The sequence below is a fragment of the Tursiops truncatus genome, chromosome 11 (genome assembly GCF_011762595.2).
Source record: "Tursiops truncatus isolate mTurTru1 chromosome 11, mTurTru1.mat.Y, whole genome shotgun sequence".
Lineage (NCBI taxonomy): Eukaryota > Metazoa > Chordata > Mammalia > Artiodactyla > Delphinidae > Tursiops > Tursiops truncatus.
In genome coordinates, this window is record NC_047044.1 from 78,398,553 (window position 1) to 78,416,082 (window position 17,530).

General features: G+C 37.4%; 1 protein-coding gene across 4 annotated transcripts in view; it reads right to left on the reverse strand.

The window, feature by feature from the left end:
* The window catches only part of FAR2 (fatty acyl-CoA reductase 2), a 137,646-nt gene that overhangs the window by 21,730 nt on the left and 98,386 nt on the right, over positions 1–17,530 (reverse strand). For all 4 annotated transcript variants that reach the window (XM_019935817.3, XM_073788891.1, XM_073788890.1 and 1 more), the window contains 2 exons: positions 7,532–7,707; positions 3,768–3,947 (listed from right to left, as the gene is read on the reverse strand). In XM_019935817.3, the coding sequence (XP_019791376.2) occupies positions 3,768–3,947; positions 7,532–7,707 (356 nt within the window). The remainder of the gene's footprint in view (positions 1–3,767; positions 3,948–7,531; positions 7,708–17,530) is intronic.

The window sequence follows — 17,530 nt, forward strand, 5'->3', positions numbered from 1 at the left end:
TGCCGTCCTAACGCTGTACAATCCTGACAATAAAAGCACAAATGCTAAAACCAGCTTCTTCCTTTCCCCTAGAATAGATAAGCATTCTTAGTGTTAACAATGTGCTCTTCAGCATGAAGGCAAAACTACTTTCCAACATTTGACCTCTTTTTTCATTTCCCAAAGGGCCATTACCGAGGCTGCTGTGACCTCAGTCTCCCTGCTTCTCACACTCTACCTGCAGCACATCTGCCATGGTTGACTGCAATTAGTGTTTGATCAAGAAACAACTTTTCTGTTTCACCTGGCAGATCGGCTGTGATTTCTGGTGGCCAAGTAGCTTAAAGTATGATTTTTAATAGATACAAATCTATCAGGAGCTTTGACTGGATTAAAGCATCTAGGAATTGAAAGACAACACAAAGTGAGGGCAGTGGAAAATTGATCATTTTCCTGTTGTCTAACTCCTGGTTCCTTTAAAAAAATGAGGACCCCTGCACTACTAAAGACAATGACAGATCCCCATGGGGTTACTGTTAATGAAAATTTCTAAGGGAGATAGAACCTAAAATTCTTGGAAACTAATTTTAACTACAGTTACTACAATTACAGAATAGAGATGAAATCAGAGAACAATATTTTCTTAAAACACAGCAACCAAACCTCGATTTAGGTGCACTAATGTTTATTAGGAATAACTTTAATGCTATTTGTCATTCTAAAATTTAATGCTATTTATTATTCAGAAAATTCCATCTGATGTAGGAATTGTTGAAACAGTCGTGAACAATGCTCTAGTTGGTGATGGGCTGCTGGGATTTATTCAAAGCATTATTCCAAACTTAACACATAGGTTTTATTCAAAGTTTAAGAAGAAAAAAAGTGCAATCCGAAACAGGGATAAGATGTGGGCATATAGGTATTTTATACACAAGACTTCACATCCCCAAATATCAGCTTGCTATGGAATTCTGTCATCTATTCTTGCTTTGTCTAAACAAACAAAGAAACAAGAACAAAAATACCAGCTGGAGTGGTATGAACAACAATCATCCAGTTCCATCAAAAAGTGATCATTTGGGCTTCCCTGGTGGCACAGTGGTTGAGAGTCCGCCTGCCGATGCAGGGGACACGGGTTCGTGCCCCGGTCCGGGAAGATCCCACATGCCGTGGAGCGGCTGGGCCCGTGAGCCATGGCCGCTGAGCCTGCGTGTCCGGAGCCTGTGCTCCGCAATGGGAGAGGCCACAACAGTGAGAGGCCCGTGTACCGAAAAAAAAAAAAAAAAAAAAAAGTGTTAATTCATTCAGCAAATATTTGAGTTCCTACTATGTGCTGGCCCTGGAGAGCAAGAAGGAGCAAGAGATACTCTCCTCCTTTGAGAAGTTCATTGTCCACTGGGGAATACAGACGAATAACCAGACATTTAGAATGACCTGTGCTAAGCACAGTGTTGAAGATGAGCACTCTGGGAGCACCAGGAACGGCCACCTGAGCCCGTGGGCTCCGAGGGGAGAGCTTTGATGTCTGGATAGGAACTCACCAGGGGAAGCAGAGGTGGAAGTAGTCTCTAGAAACAGAACCGCCTAAGCAAAGGCAGAGAGGTAAGAGAGAGAGGGGTGAGTACTTCCGTGTGACTGCAGCACAAATGCAAGGGAAGGGCTGAGAGGGGGCTGGACAGATGGTCCTTAGTATAAAATTCTGAACAAATAAATTGCAGTAATGATGTTCCCCCTGTTTAAAAAAAAACACCTTTATTTCCTTAATTGCATTCAAAGTGAATTCTGTTGAGATAAAATATAATTTTATTCCTAGTTCTATTTGGATATATATATATATGTTTAAAAATAATTCTTCTCCTCTGAGAGCAGTACAAGACAGACGGACATAAATTTTGTACCCATGTCAATTACTGTTTGATCATCAATCATGTATTCATTACCTGCCTTTACCAGTTGACATATAGTGGGGAGTATGAGAAGTGCCAAATGCCTGACTATAAATCAAATCCTCCTCTGGGTGGTGAGCTTATTCTTTGAAATCTGGGGTTTTTGAGCATCTGGACACAGTTTGGGAGGGAGGAAGTGGTATGGAATGGGTGAACTGAATCTCCATTTCCTAGCTCTTTTCTCTGGTGACCTCTCAGAGATCCCTCCTCAAATCGTGCTAAGGTCTGTTAGGGGTTAGGGGGTTAACAGTGGAGTGAGCCTCTGGAATCTCAGGGTCAGGAATCAAATGGGCCTGTGCTCCTTTCCTGGGCTTAGCACATCCATAAACACCACATTTACCCGGAGACAATGCTGTAAGGGGGTGGGTAAATGACAAACAAATCAATTCTATCCTGAAAACATGCCAAGGCTTTAGACATCGACTTTCCTGCACTGACTTTGGCATCAGTGTCTTTTCTCCAACTATCCTGACAAACTTTGGACTCTGAAAGGTTCCTTTGCACCAATTAAGCACATCATCATTTATTAGCAACTTAAGCAACCTCCGGCTCCTTTAGATGACTTTCATTTTTCTTTGTCCTGGATATTTTTAAATGACAGGTAAAAATATATATTATCAGAGCTGTATGAGATAAAAATGTTTGCCCTGGGGCTTCCCTGGTGGCGCAGTGGTTGAGAGTCCGCCTGCCGATGCAGGGGACACGGGTTCGTGCCCCGGTCTGGGAAGATCCCACGTGCCGCGGAGCGGCTGGGCCCGTGAGCCATGGCCACTGAGCCTGCACGTCTGGAGCCTGTGCTCCGCAACAGGAGAGGCCACAGCAGTGAGAGGCCCGCGTACCGCAAAAAAAAAAAAAAATGTTTGCCCTGAAGGGAATAAACTCTTGATTTAGCTAAAGCTTCATTTTAAAGAGTATGTCTTAAATAGAAGATACAGTATTATAAGAAATTAAAATATGACAAATTCACCAGGAAATGGTCTATTTTCTCTGCTATAATACTTTTTATGCAGAGTCTTTTTAAAAAACAAACAAAACAAGGTAAACTTGGTAAATGGAACAGAAGAATGAAGAGGCAGAATGAAAAGCATACTTATTCTGAAACCAGGGCCATGTCCTAAAAAGAAAGTGTTCCTGTTAGTTGACAAAAAGAGAAAAATGCTAGACCTCTGTCTCTCATGCATAACAGTACAGTAAGAAAAGTGCCTCTCAGCTGAATAGAGCAAGAGACCAACACTTTCTGCCAGATTTGGAAGAAATTTCTCTTCTCTATTAGTTCTTCTTTATTAACCTTTTGATTAACTGCTATTAAACACTCCCTAGCACTGCAATGATTGCTTTATATAACTCACTTTATCATCACAACTATAAGGACAGGGGCTATTATTAGCCCCATTTTACAAATGAAGGAACTAAGGCTCAGAGAGGCCAAAGAACTTCCTCAAGGTCACACAGCTAGTAAGTTGCAGTACCTTTGCCAGTCTGATGCCAAAACCTTTCTTCTGAACGTTTATACTATGTCTGATACTTCCCTTATCTAGTAACAATGCTGAGTTCACTGAGAATTGAGAAACGACTTCCATGTAAAGTACCCTCAAGTGCTTCATGCAATCCTAAACTACTCAAGACAACTTTTCTGTAGGACTTTTCTACCCCTATCCCCGCTCCATCACCAAGCACTGTATTCTCCACTGGGGATGGAGGGAATAGCAAGGACAGGGAGTTAAAGTTGGCACCTTTTGGAAGCATTTTGCTCCAAGAGTGTCTCACTTTGTTACCTTATAAATGAACGACTACAAAGAGCTAAAGAGAACAACAGTCTGCCCACCCTTCACCCCAACTTACTCCATGGAGTCGATGATTTTTTTTGGCTCCACAGGGCATGGATAGATGACTTCATCAATGTGCTTCAGGTTACAATTTGAAAAGGCAGTAGAGATGTGTATGAAGGCTTTCAGGTTTGGCATCTGACTGGCCATGAGCAAGAGCTGCTGGGTGGCAGTGACGTTAAGCTGCACAGCATGTCTGGAGAAGATTAGACAGAAGGAAATGCAGTGAGGCAACTCACATCCCGTTTTGCTGGAACTGCGCCCACTCCAATAACTGGCATATCCATCTGATTTTTGTGGCTGCATCAAAGGACAGGTCACGGCCGCAAAGTTATGTGATACTTGGAATGTATAATATGTTGATGATGTTTTCTGTGCACATAAATCCTATGATGCATGTTGCATTTAGAGGTCACGTGGTTCTAAATCAACCGGAAGGAAAAAAATCGCAATCCTCTGAATTTATAAAGGGGCTTCTTAAGCAGCCATTAAGAGAATGAAAAACATAAATTAGGCATCTAACTTAAATTAGAAAATTCAAATAAATTGGAGGAGAGCAACAGTGAATATAGAATGAGAAATATGTTTCTATTGCAAAGGTACAGGTCAGACATAAATAATGATGTTAATAGAGAACAGATGTGGTTGCCAAGGGGGGGGTGGGGGAGTGACAGATTGGGAGTCTGCGATTAGCAGATGCAAACTATTACATACAGGATGGTTAAACAACAAGGTCCTACTGTAGAGCACAGGGAACTATATTCAATATCTTGTGATAAACCATAATGGAAAATAATATAAAAAAGAACGTATATATATATATATGTATAACTGAATCACTTTGCTGTACAGCAGAAATTAGCACAACATTGTAAATCAACTTTACTTCAATAAAAAAAATTGATGTCAAAATCCTAAATTTTACCTAATAGAATACAAAGCTATATAAACATGTGATGACAATGAAATAGTTCTTTCTAGAAATACATGTTTCATACAAAATCAGGAAACCTATTAATCTAACCCAAAAAGATAAAAAAATACATGATCATGTATATATATATATATTTTTTTGAAAAGTTTATAAATGACATTCAATATCCATTTCCAACTCAATTTTTATAAATTCACTAAAAGAGGAAGAAAATGATTTAAAAATGTATATTTTAATTTGCTAGCCTGTGTTACGCTTAATGGTGAAAAGTAAGGAGCACTGATTTTTTTTTAAGTTGGGCCAAGAAGAATGCCAACAATCACTACTGCTTAACACTGCTCTGAAGTTCCAGCCTTATAATTAGAGAGGAAAATAAAATTAATTAATAAGTACAAACACTGCAAAGGCAATCCCTAAATGACTATCAGATTATGTCTGGGAAACAAACAAGCAGCTGAAAAAATTGGAATGAACAATAACATAATTCAGTAAGGTGTCCACTTATAAAAGTTATATAAAAAATCACTAGTTTTCCTATATAGAAACAAAAATTAGAGACTATAATGGAAGAAAGGCACATATTCAAAAAAGAACATTTAAAACATATATCAAATTAATAAAAAATGAATAGGCTTTATATGAAGAAAATGATAAAACTTCATTAAGGGTCATAACAGAAAAACTGAATAAACAGACATATATTGTTCTTGGATAGGAAGAGTCAATGTTTTAAATATGTTGTTTTTCTAAATCAATCTGCATATTCAAGGTAATCTCAATAAAACTGCCAACTCTTGAAAAAACTTGGCAAATTTATTCTAAGTTTAATCAAGAGGTGAGAATAGTCAGGAAAATTCTATAAAAAGAGAAAAATGTGTGTATAGTTGCTTAATAAAATAAGAATCGTAGTCATTAAAATACTGTGGTACTGGAAGAGAAAGCCTAATTAATGGAATAAGAGTTCAGAAATAGAAATTTAATATACCATGAGAGTTTCCTTTCAAACAAAAAGTGAAAAGAAATCATTTAATAAATGCTGTTTAAAAAATAAGCATCTTTTGGTAATAAAAAAATATTGTACATTCACACCTACATCGCTCTTCTTTTTATGGAATTTTCCTGACTATTATTCTTTATAGCTAAATAAATTTTAAATGGGTCAAAGATTTAACTGTAAAAATAAAACAATAAAAATACTGGAAGAAATTATGAAAAACTGTAAATAATAAAATAGAGCTGAGGACAAATGATAAGCTGTTAAAATATTTTGAGCCTTATAAAAGACAAAGAGTTAATATGCTAAATCTTCCAAGAAGTCCTAAAACTGATAAGAAAACAATGTTTCAAGAGAAAAATAGGTGAAGAACATAAACAGGCATTTCACAAAAGAATAAAATGCCAATCGGCATGCAAACATCTTCAACCTTTCTGATTATCAAAGAAACAGAAATCAAAATATGCAATGCTATTTGCATTATAATATTGACGATGATAAAAAGAATTAAAGAATTATAATATGGTACTGTTGTGGGTGTTAGAAATGAGCATTCATATGCACAAGAACAGTGTAAATTAATACCTCCTTTTTGGAAAGCAACTTAGCATTATATGTCAAAATATAAACTCTTCATAACCTGGACACATCTAGTATGTGTCTAACAATTCTACTTCTGGGAATTTACCCAAAGGGAAAAAAATGTATTCAACACAGATGTTCACTGCAGAGCTGTTTGTAATAGCGAAAAGCTAGAACACTCTAAAAAACATCCACCAATACAGAACTGGTTGGGTATATTATATACATGTACAATGGAACGTCATGTAGTCATTACAAGTTATAACAGAATATCAATTGACAATGAAAGATATCTAGAAATAAAATTGAACAGGTTGCAAAAAACATCATTCTCAATGTGATGCCATTTTTTTGGTAAAATTGAACATAAATATATTCTATTATGGATGCATAAAGAAAAGCTGAGGGACTTCCCTGGTGGCGCAGTGGTTAAGCATCTGCCTGCCATGCAGGGGACAAGGGTTTGATCCCCGGTCCGGGAAGATCCCACATGCCACGGAGCAACTAAGCCCGTGAGCCACAACTACTGAGCCTGCGCTCTAAAGCCTGCAAGCCACAACTACTGAAGTCCACGCACCTAGAGCCTGTACTCCTCAACAAGAGAAGCCACCACAATGAGAAGCCCGCTCCTTGCAACAAAGAGTAGCCCCTGCTCGCCGCAACTAGAGAAAGCCTGTGCACAGCAACAAAGACCCAACACAGCCAAAAATAAATAAATAAATATTTTTTTTAAAAAAAGAAGCTGAAATGGATGGTCTTTACAATATTAAATGGTTAACTTTGGATAGTAAGATTTTGGAGAAGTTTTACTCCTTTGTATTTTTTTTTTTCATTGAGAATATCTCTTTTTTTAAAAAAAAAGAAATCATAGGGACTTCCCTGGTGGTCCAGTGGTAAAGAATCTGCCTTCCAATTCAGGGGACATAGGTTCGATCCCTGGTCTGGGAACTAAGATCCCACATGTTGCCGGGCAGCTAAGCCCGTGTGCCACAGCTTCTGAGCTCATGCACTCTGGAGCCCGCCTGCCACAACTAGAGGGAAAACCCGCATGCCACAACTAGAGAAGAGAAATCCCATACACCACAACTAGAGAGAAGCCCTCGCGCCGCAACAAAGAGCCCGTGAGCTACAACTAAGACCTGACACAGCCAAGAATAAAATAAACAAATATTAAAAAAATAAAATAAAATGGAAATCATAGAGAAACTTACACACACACGCGTGCACACACATGTATAATACAAGTCATGAGAGGGGAATGGGGATGTACCTCAGGTGGTCATCAAAGCGCACAGTAGCCGCACAGTGGAAGATGATGTCTGTGTAGGAAAGAAGCTCCTGCATGTCCTGCATGCTGATGGCAAAGTCATTCTGATTGAGATCTGCAGAAATAGCTCGGATCTTCTCATGCACATTTGGACAAACTTCTTTGACTTTTTCAAACAGCTAAAACATAAATATAAATCATCAAAGATCATCATCACCATCACACTGTTCTTGTTTTCACTGACTTGTTTCATTATAATTCTCAAAAACTGGTTTTAGTTGTAATAATAGGACTCAACCATTTGCTGTACTGCATGCAGTTCAAGGTCAGCTTAGTATAATTCCTGCTCCTCTTAATTTGGTAGAATTTGAAAAAGTCAGTTCCAATAACCAGTAAGGAGTGTATTTTGAACTTTTCCTGCAGGGTGAAGGAGGGGTAGTAAGTCATCCTTATCCTGTGCCATCCTTTCTTCCCTTCCAAGGCAGCTTCAGGTTTATACATGATGATTGTTTCCATTTCTGCCTGGGAAATATTGTTTTCAGTGCAAAATTACCAGCCTTTACACAGCCTTGACAAATTACCAGCCAAATCACCAGCCTTTAAGAAGGTCTCATGAGCACAGATTCAAAACAACTTGGTTAATTGTACCAGATTAACAAGATGTCTTAGAAGCACAAAGATAATTAGAAAAAAACAAATTGAGAAAACTTGTAATGGGTTAAACAAAAAAAATTTTATATAATCTCATTCTAATATAAATGGTAGTTATTGTCTAGTAAGAGGATTACATGAGCTCATGTACTTTTATAAGATTTTAATTGATTTTTTAATGTTCTAATTTATTTATACAGGGAAAAGGAAAGAGCACTGGCAGTTTTAGCTTTTATTACAATTATTCAGATGAAACAGAGTCTCTACTTTCCCCTCCACACAGAAGTTCTCAGATTAAATTTGTATTTTCCATTTTCTCAGAAAATAACAATTTTAATGAAATGATCTTGGCTCCAGCCTACTTTGATAAAATAAAATTTTATTGTAGTATTGGTATGGTATGTTAACTGTGAGGACGAGAAAAGTAAGGTTAAATGTTTAGAAAGGTTAAGAGCAGAGAAAATTAGTCTATGTTTTTAATAGTAATATAGTAATGGAGACGAACAATCCTTTTCTCCCTTTTAACCCCCAAAGAATGTTTTCATCTGTTGCTTGATCCTTAACAGAAGGCTTCTCCTCCCCATTAGAGAGCTACCCAATGCTTTTCTGTTGGGTAATAAGAAGTTGATCTCAGGTATTCAGAGAAATCATGTCTCATTTGTATCAGGCAAGACCATGTTCAGAGGAACATGGAAATTTAAATGAAGCCAACTAGACCTGGCAAGATAATATACTTCTGTCTTGCAGCTATGATCTTCCTGCACTATAAGGTTGGCCTTTTTAGTAAGTGTGACTATAATTCTGAAAATAATTCAAAGTTAGGTCAATCCTCAATGCTTTTTTGACATCTGGGATTGAAAAGTATCTGAGGGACAGTCTCAAAAAAGGTCAACAAACACAGGATTTTTTTGGATAAATTTATGTAACATTTGTACAATTACCCCCCTTTTTAATAACTGCATTTGTAGAAGGCTCTTTTTTGAGTCATGATAGATTTTTATTCATAAGAACTCTATTTAAGGTTCTATGGAGTCTGACTTTGGCCTGTGTTGACTTATGGCTGCTTGAGAGCAAGACGTGGAAAATGACCTGTGTCCATCCTTCTGGCAATAGGGCTGCTCACAGATGATGTAAGATGCCATACATAGATTTTCTGTTGCCTTTGGTTTTTATGATTTTAAAAGGCAGAGGCTATTGTTATACTGTATTATACTTTCAGACCACCTGTGCAATGTTGAACAGCACCAACATACATTTACAGCATTACTATTTTAGGAGGTAATTACTATTTGGGGAAATAATGTCCCAATCTACATCCTATTTGTGGATTTATATTTTCAAATGAGAGGGGATATTTGAGTGAACATAGTGTAATTTAAAAAAAAGTTTAAGGGCTTCCCTGGTGGCGCAGTGGTTGAGAGTCCGCCTGCTGATGCAGGGGACACAGGTTCGTGCCCCGGTCCGGGAGGATCCCACATGCCGTGGAGCGGCTGGGCCCGTGAGCCATGGCCGCTGAGCCTGCGCATCCGGAGCCTGTGCTCCGCAACGGGAGAGGCCACAACAGTGAGAGGCCCACGTACCGCAAAAAAAAGAAGTTTAAGTTTTCTGATCTAGTTGGTATTGATTACAATCAGCTGAAATAAATCAATGAATTGGCTGCATCAACTCAAACCACAGTGCTAAATTAGGGTCCCATTTTACTATATTAGCCAGACCTAATAATATGACTTGCTTTGTCTGGCGTCTCAGCATACAGCTGTAGCTTCTAACAAAATAATTCTCCTTAAATGTTGGTACATCCTAAATGGAGTGCTAGAGATTGCAGCCAACTGCCATGTAACAGGTCAGTGCCTTTCAAAGTGTTATCCCCCAGGTGAACTGCATTGAAATCACTAGTATGCAAGAAGACCCAACGCAGCCATAAACAAACAAACAAACAAACAAATAAATAAATAAAAGAGAAATCACTAGTATGCATCTTAAAAATGTATATTCCTGGACCCCATTCCATAATCACCAAGTAAGAAATCACTGGGGCATGCCCAGGAGTTTGCATTTCACATAGTTTCACAGTTGATTTTAACTGAACCCAAGATGAGAACTTCTCTAGTTGGACTGTTAAATAACTGATGAACAATTGTGTATGACTCATTTCCCTTTTTAACTGCCCAGGGCAATTACAAGACATCAGTGGTTTTCAAACTGTGTTGGCATAAGAAAAATCTAGGGACCAATTAAAGATGATGTCCTTTCTACACCCTCAGAGATCTTGACTCAGTAGGTTTGATATGTAACCCAAGAGTTGTATTTCTTAACCATCTCCACAGATAGGTCTGATGGTCCAGGTACATACTTAGAGAAACAGTGACTCCAAAAATTCATGTCCATTTTAAAATTCTGGGCTTAAATTTCACCCTCTGGCTTGTAAACTCCTTGATTCTCTTATATCTCTTTATCCTTGACAGCACCCAGTTCATTGAAATGACTCAAATTTTGCTTGTTAAATTGAAATTAATTACTGTAAGAATAGTAATAGAACCATAAATGGGAGCTTGATTCCTGAAATTGGTTACCAGCTCTTTTGTATTGGTGGAATAAAAGACAGCAGGTAACTACTGTTAAAAGAAGACACAAAGTGTTCCCTTGGGTCCTCTGTATTAACTGCCAAGGTGGGGGGCGCATGGAAAGGCTCAGAGCAGACCCTTTTCTTTTGTAATAATGACAAGACTAAATGACAGATGAAATGATGCAAATGGATCCTCAATAGATACCAGCCCTTCTGAAAGTTTTTTTTTTTTTTTTTTTTGGCTAAGACATTTATTAAAGGCAAGAAAAAATACTTGGAATAAAAATGAGTTAAGAAAAAATAAAATTTCAAAAATTTCAGTGAAGGCCCACCAATAAAGAACTTAATATAATTATTTTAGATTCTAAGAGTTTATCATCTTCCTTCTCATATATTATTTAATGGCATAGGACTGAGATGGTAAAGCGTTGAATAACTACTTGCTATTTTTGAACACTCAGGACTGCTGCTTTTCCATTTTAGGAAACCATGTTCTTGACAGGAGGAAGACACATTTCTGTGGTCACTGAAAGATAACAGCTGTGAGGTGATCTAAGCATTTCAAACTGATAACAAAGCAATACATTTTTCTTGGAAAGTTTAGGAGTGTTCCATTGATTTGACATTATACAGGCAAGTATTTCTCTCTCTTTCAATTTATTTTTTAAACATGAGAGACTATTATGGCAATAATTACTTATAGCTCAGAGGCAAGAGAGAAACTTTGAAAATCCTAAGTAAGAAAATTGACAGAAAGAGAACTGTTTGGATTCAATAAACTCCTTAGGTATGACTTCTGTGGCCAGAGACTAAGACTGCATTTTTATTAGAAGCAGGAATTGGGCAAGGAGTGGAGGGCATGACATTTATATAATGCTTTTGAAACAATGTACAGGCCCTGCACTTGGACTTCTACAGTCAATTTGTTATCCACATGACCTAACTTGGGAGGCATCTAGGAGTCACTACCTCCTGAAGGCTATTAAATGTAATCATTCCTTTCTAATCATGAGAGTCTTTGATCTTTATTCAGTTTACTGATTCCCTCTCTTCAAATATAATTATATTATTTAGTCACAATAACCAACAAAAATTTGCTTAGTATTTTTATTTTGTGAAAAAAAAAGTTAGGTCCCTTAAACTAAAGTGCAATCTCTATGGAATATCTGGCATCCCAATGAAAAAGAGAGCCTGTAACATTTATCATAGAAATATTAGAGTGCTGAGTAAAAGCAAATCAACGAATTTTGCAAGTTAGCTCTTGAACAAGAAAGACATTAAGAAAGGCTATATATAATCTAAGTTGAGAACAATTAAATACAAATAAATGCATGTAAATTAAGGCAAAACCCCATCATATCTAATGTAAAGATTCACAAAACGTTAGGATTTTGCTAGATCACTACTAACTTCCATAAGATATGAAGAATTAACCTAGAAGTTTTTACTGCTTTAGTGAGGACCACTCTATAGGACCATAAGGCAGTCTGGTGTAGTACTAGTTTGTCAAATTTTTGCATACAGTAGGGTTGCTTGAGAAGTTGTTTAAAAAGACAAAAAACCCAGAAAACCCAGATGTACTGACCCTAGAGATTCTGACTGAGTTCTGAGTTGAAGCTTGGGCGCCTGGAGTTTGTACAAGCTCTATAATGAGTCTGATACACACTGAAGGTGTGAACCATTGGTGTATTAGAAAGATCCCAGGCTCTTTGGAGTCAGGAAGGCCAGGGTTTGAAGCCTAGTTCTGCCATTTACTAACTGTGTGACTGGGGTAAGTTACTCACCTCATGGGGCCTCCGTGTCTTCACCTGCATATTTATCTAAAATGTCAGTCAAAGGACTGTCTCATTCTGTGATCTCAGAGAACTAATAATTCAGCATGTATTCTGCTATTCTTTTTTTTTCTACTTTTCTTTTTTTCCCACAGTTTTATTAAGAAATAATTGGAATACATTACTGTATAAGCTTAAGAGGTACAGCATGATGGCTTGATTTACATATATTGTGAAATGATTACCACAATAGGTTCAGCTAACATCCATCTTCTCATATAGACACAATAAAAAGAAAAGAATGAAAAAAAGGAAAAAATGTTCTCCTTGTGATGAGAACCCTTAGGAATTACTCTATTAACAACTTTCCTGTATATCATACCTATTCTGCTATTCTTGAAAACAATTTTGCATTTAACAAAATTATAGTTCACTTTACATAAGAATCTATAATAAATGCTAGAGGTGACACAGTTCATCATCTTGTTAACGCTCTGTTCCCATGCCAAAGGCCTGCTTCACAGCGTTCTTTGAGAATAAGTACCTGGTCAGAGGAAGCGATTTCCTAGGGGTAGCAATGCCATTCAGTGGGGAAAACATGGGCATTGGAGATAAGAGAACTGCATTTACAGTCTGCTTTTTCACTACCTTGGTACTTCCTTGGATAGGTGACAACTTTCTTGGAGTAATTTCTCATCTGTGAGGTAGCAATAAGGCATACCACAGAGTTTTGTGAGGATTAAATAGGGTAATAAAAGTCAGATGCCTAGCATAGTGGCTACCACTTAGTATGTTTCTAATAATAGGAAAACTTCCTTTCTGCTTCCACAGAAATACTCCATTTTCAAAAGCTGCTAATCAGACAGCTACGTGTGTATTTGTGCGTCATCCCAAGGTTTCTGATTATACCATGTGATCCTGATACCTCTGAAAACCGAATATATTCCGGAGTGTCGACTTAACAAAAAAATACACAGTGAGAGCTGCGAGTTAAGTTTTATTTCGGGCAAAATGAGGACTCCAGCCCAGTAGACAGCACCACAGATAGTTCTGACAAACTGCTGCGAAGAGGTAGGGGGGAAGTTGAGTATATATGTGATTTCGGTGAAGGGGGAGTACATGCAATCAAGCACATATTTTTTTTTTTTTAACATCTTTATTGGAGTATAATTGTTTTACAATGGTGTGTTAGTTTCTGCTTTAAGACAAAGTGAATCAGTTATACATATACATATGTTCCCATATCTCTTTCCTCTTGCGTCTCCCTCCCTCCCACCCTACCTATCCCACCTCTCTAGGTGGTCACAAAGCACTAAGCTGATCTCCCTGTGCTATGCGGCTCCTTCCCACTAGCTATTTTACGTTTGGTAGTGTATATATGTCCATGCCACTCTCTCACTCTGTCCCAGCTTACCCTTCCCCCTCCCTGTATCCTCAAGTCCACCTCTAGTAGGTCTGCGTCTTTATTCCTGTCTTGCCCCTAGCTTCCTCATGACTATTTTTTATTTGTTTTTTAGATTCCATATATATGTGTCAGCATACGGTATTTATCTTTCTCTCTCTGACTTACTTCACTCTGTATGACAGACTCCAGGTCCATCCACCTCACCACAAAAAAATCAATTTTGTTTCTTTTAATGGCTGAGTAATATTGCATTGTATATATGTGCCACACCTTCTTTATCCATTCATCTGTCGATAGACACAATAGCTTCCATGTCCGGGCTATTGTAAATAGAGCTGAAATGAACACAGTGGTACATGACTCTTTTTGAATTATGGTTTTGTCAGGGTATATGCCCAGCAGTGGGATTGCTGGGTTGCATGGTAGTTCCATTTGTACATTTTCAAGGAACCTCCATAAGGTTTTCCCCAGTGGCTGCATCAATTTACATTGTCACCAACAGTGCAAGAGGGATCCCCTTTCTCCATACCCTCTCCAGCATTTACTGTTTGTAGATTTTTTGATGATGGCCATTCTGACCAGTGTGAGATGATATCTCATTGTAGTTTTGATTTGCAATTCTCTAATGATCAATGATGTTGAGCATCCTTTCATGTGTTTGTTGGCAATTGGTTTATCTTCTTTGGAGAAGAGTCCACCAGGTCTTCTGCCCATTTTTGGATTGAGCCATATGTTCTCCTGATATTGAGCTGCATGAGCTGCTGGTAAATTTTGGAGATTAATCCCTTGTCAGTTGTTTCATTTGCAAATATTTTCTCCCATTCTGAGAGCTGTCTTTTCGTACTGTTTATGGTTTCCTTTGCTGTGCAAAAGCTTTTAAGTTTCATTAGGACCCATTTGTTTATTTTTCTTTTTATTTCCATTTCTAGGAGGTGGGTGAAAAAAGATCTTGCTGTGATTTATGCCATGGAGTGTTCTGCCTATGTTTTTCTCTAAGAGTTTAATAGTGTCTGGCCTTACAGTTAGGTCTTTAATCCATTTTGAGTTTATTTTTGTGTATGGTGTTAGGGAGTGTTCTAATTTCATACTTTTACATGTAGCTGTCCAGTTTTCCCAGCACCATGTACTGAAGAGGCTGCCTTTTCTCTACTGTATATTCTTGCCTCCTTTATCAAAGATGAGGTGACCATATGTGCGTGGGTTTATCTCTGGGCTTTCTATCCTGTTCCATTGATCTGTATTTCTGTTTTTGTGCCAGTACCATACTGTCTTGATTACTGTAGCTTTGTAGTATAGTCTGAAGTCAGGGAGACTGATTGCTCCAGCTCCATTTTTCTTTCTCAAGATTGCTTTGGCTATTCAGGGTCTTTTATGTTTCCATACAAATTGTGAGATTTTTTGTTCTAGTTTTGTGAAAAATGCCAGTGATAGTTTGATAGGGATTGCATTGACTCTGTAGATTGCTTTGTGTAGTAGAGTTATTTTCACAATGTTGATTCTTCCAATCCAAGAACATGGTATATCTCTCCATCTATTTGTATCATCTTTAATTTCTTTCATCAGTGTCTTATAATTTTCTGCATACAGGTCTTTTGTCTCCTTAGGTAGGTTTATTCCTAGATATATTATATTATTCTTTCTGCTGCAATGGTAAATGGGAGTGTTTTCTTAATTTCACTTTCAGATGTTTCATCATTAGTGTATAGGAATGTCAGAGATTTCTGTGCATTAATTTTTTATCCTGCTACTTTACCAAATTCATTGATTAGCTCTAGTAGTTTTCTGGTAGCATCTTTAGGATTCTCTATGTATAGTATCATGTCATCTGCAAACAGTGACAGCTTTACTTCTTTTCCGATTTGGATTCCTTTTATTTATTTTTCTTCTCTGATTGCTGTGGCTAAAACTTCCAAAACTATGTTTGAATAATAGTGGTGAGAGTGGACAACCTTGTCTTGTTCCTGATCTTAGTGGAAATGGTTTCAGTTTTTCACCACTGAGGACAATGTTGGTTGTGGGTTTGTCATATATGGCCTTTATTATGTGGAGGTGAGTTCCCTCTATGCCTACTTTCTGGAGGATTTTTATCATAAATGGGTGTTGAATTTTGTCAAAAGCTTTCTCTGCATCTATTGAGATGATCATATGGTTTTTCTCCTTCAATTTGTTAATATGGTGTATCACATTGATTGATTTGCTTATATTGAAGAATCTTTGCATTCCTGGGATAAACCCCACTTGATCATGGTGTATGATCCTTTTAATGTGCTGTTGGATTCTGTTTACCAGTATTTTGTTGAGGATTTTTGCATCTATGTTCATCAGTGATATTGGCCTGTAGTTTTGTTTCTTTGTGACAGCTTTGTCTGGTTTTGGTATCAGGGTGATGGTGGCCTCATAGAATTAGTTTGGGAGTGTTCCTCCCTCTGCTATATTTTGGAAGAGTTTGCGAAGGATAGGTGAAGCTCTTCTCTAAATGTTTGGTAGAATTCGCCTGTGAAGCCATCTGATCCTGGGCTTTTGTTTGTTGGAAGATTTTAAATCACAGTTTCAATTTCAGTGCTTGTGATTGGTGTGTTCATATTTTCTATTTCTTCCTGGTTCAGTCTTGGAAGGTTGTGCATTTCTAAGAATTTGTCCATTTCTTTCAAGCTGTACATTTTATTGGCATAGAGTTACTTGTAGCAATCTCTCATGATCCTTTGTATTTCTGCAGTGTCAGTTGTTACTTCTCCTTTTTCATTTCTAATTCTATTCATTTGAGTCTTCTCCTCTTTTTCTTGATGACTCTGGCTAATGGTTTATCAATTTTGTTTATCTTCTCAAAGAACCAGCCTTTAGTTTTATTAATCTTTGCTATCATTTCCTTCATTTCTGATGTGATATTTATTATTTCTTTCCTTCTGCTAACTTTGGGTTATTTTTGTTCTTCTTTCTCTAATTGCTTTAGGTGTAAGGTTAAGTTGTTTATTTGAGATGTTTCTTGTTTCTTAAGGTAGGATTGTATTGCTATAAACTTCCCTTTTAGAAGTGCTTTTGCTGCATCCCATGGGTTTTGGGTTGTCGTGTTTTCATTGTTATTTGCTTCTAGGTATTTTTTGATTTCCTCTTTGATTTCTTCAGTGATCTCTTGGTTATTAAGTAGTGTATTGTTTAGCCTCCATGTGTTTGTATTTTTAACAGATTTTTTCCTGTAATTGATACCTAGTCTTACAGCATTGTGGTCGGAAAAGACACTTGATATGATTTCAATTTTCTTAAATTTACGAATGCTTGATTTCTGACCCAAGATATGATCTATCCTGGAGAATGTTCCATGAGCACTTGAGAAGACAGTGTATTCTGATGTTTTTGGATGGAATGTCCTATACATTATCAATTAAGTCCATCTTGTTTAATGTATCATTTAAAGCTTGTGTGTCCTTATTTTCATTTTGGATGATCTGTCCATTGGTGAAAGTGAGGTGTTAAAGTCCCCTACTATGAATGTGTTACTGTTGATTTCCCATTTTATGGCTGTCGGTATTTGCCTTATGTATTGAGGTGCTCCTATGTTGGGTGCATAAATATTTACAATTGTTATATCTTCTTCTTGGATCGATCCCTTG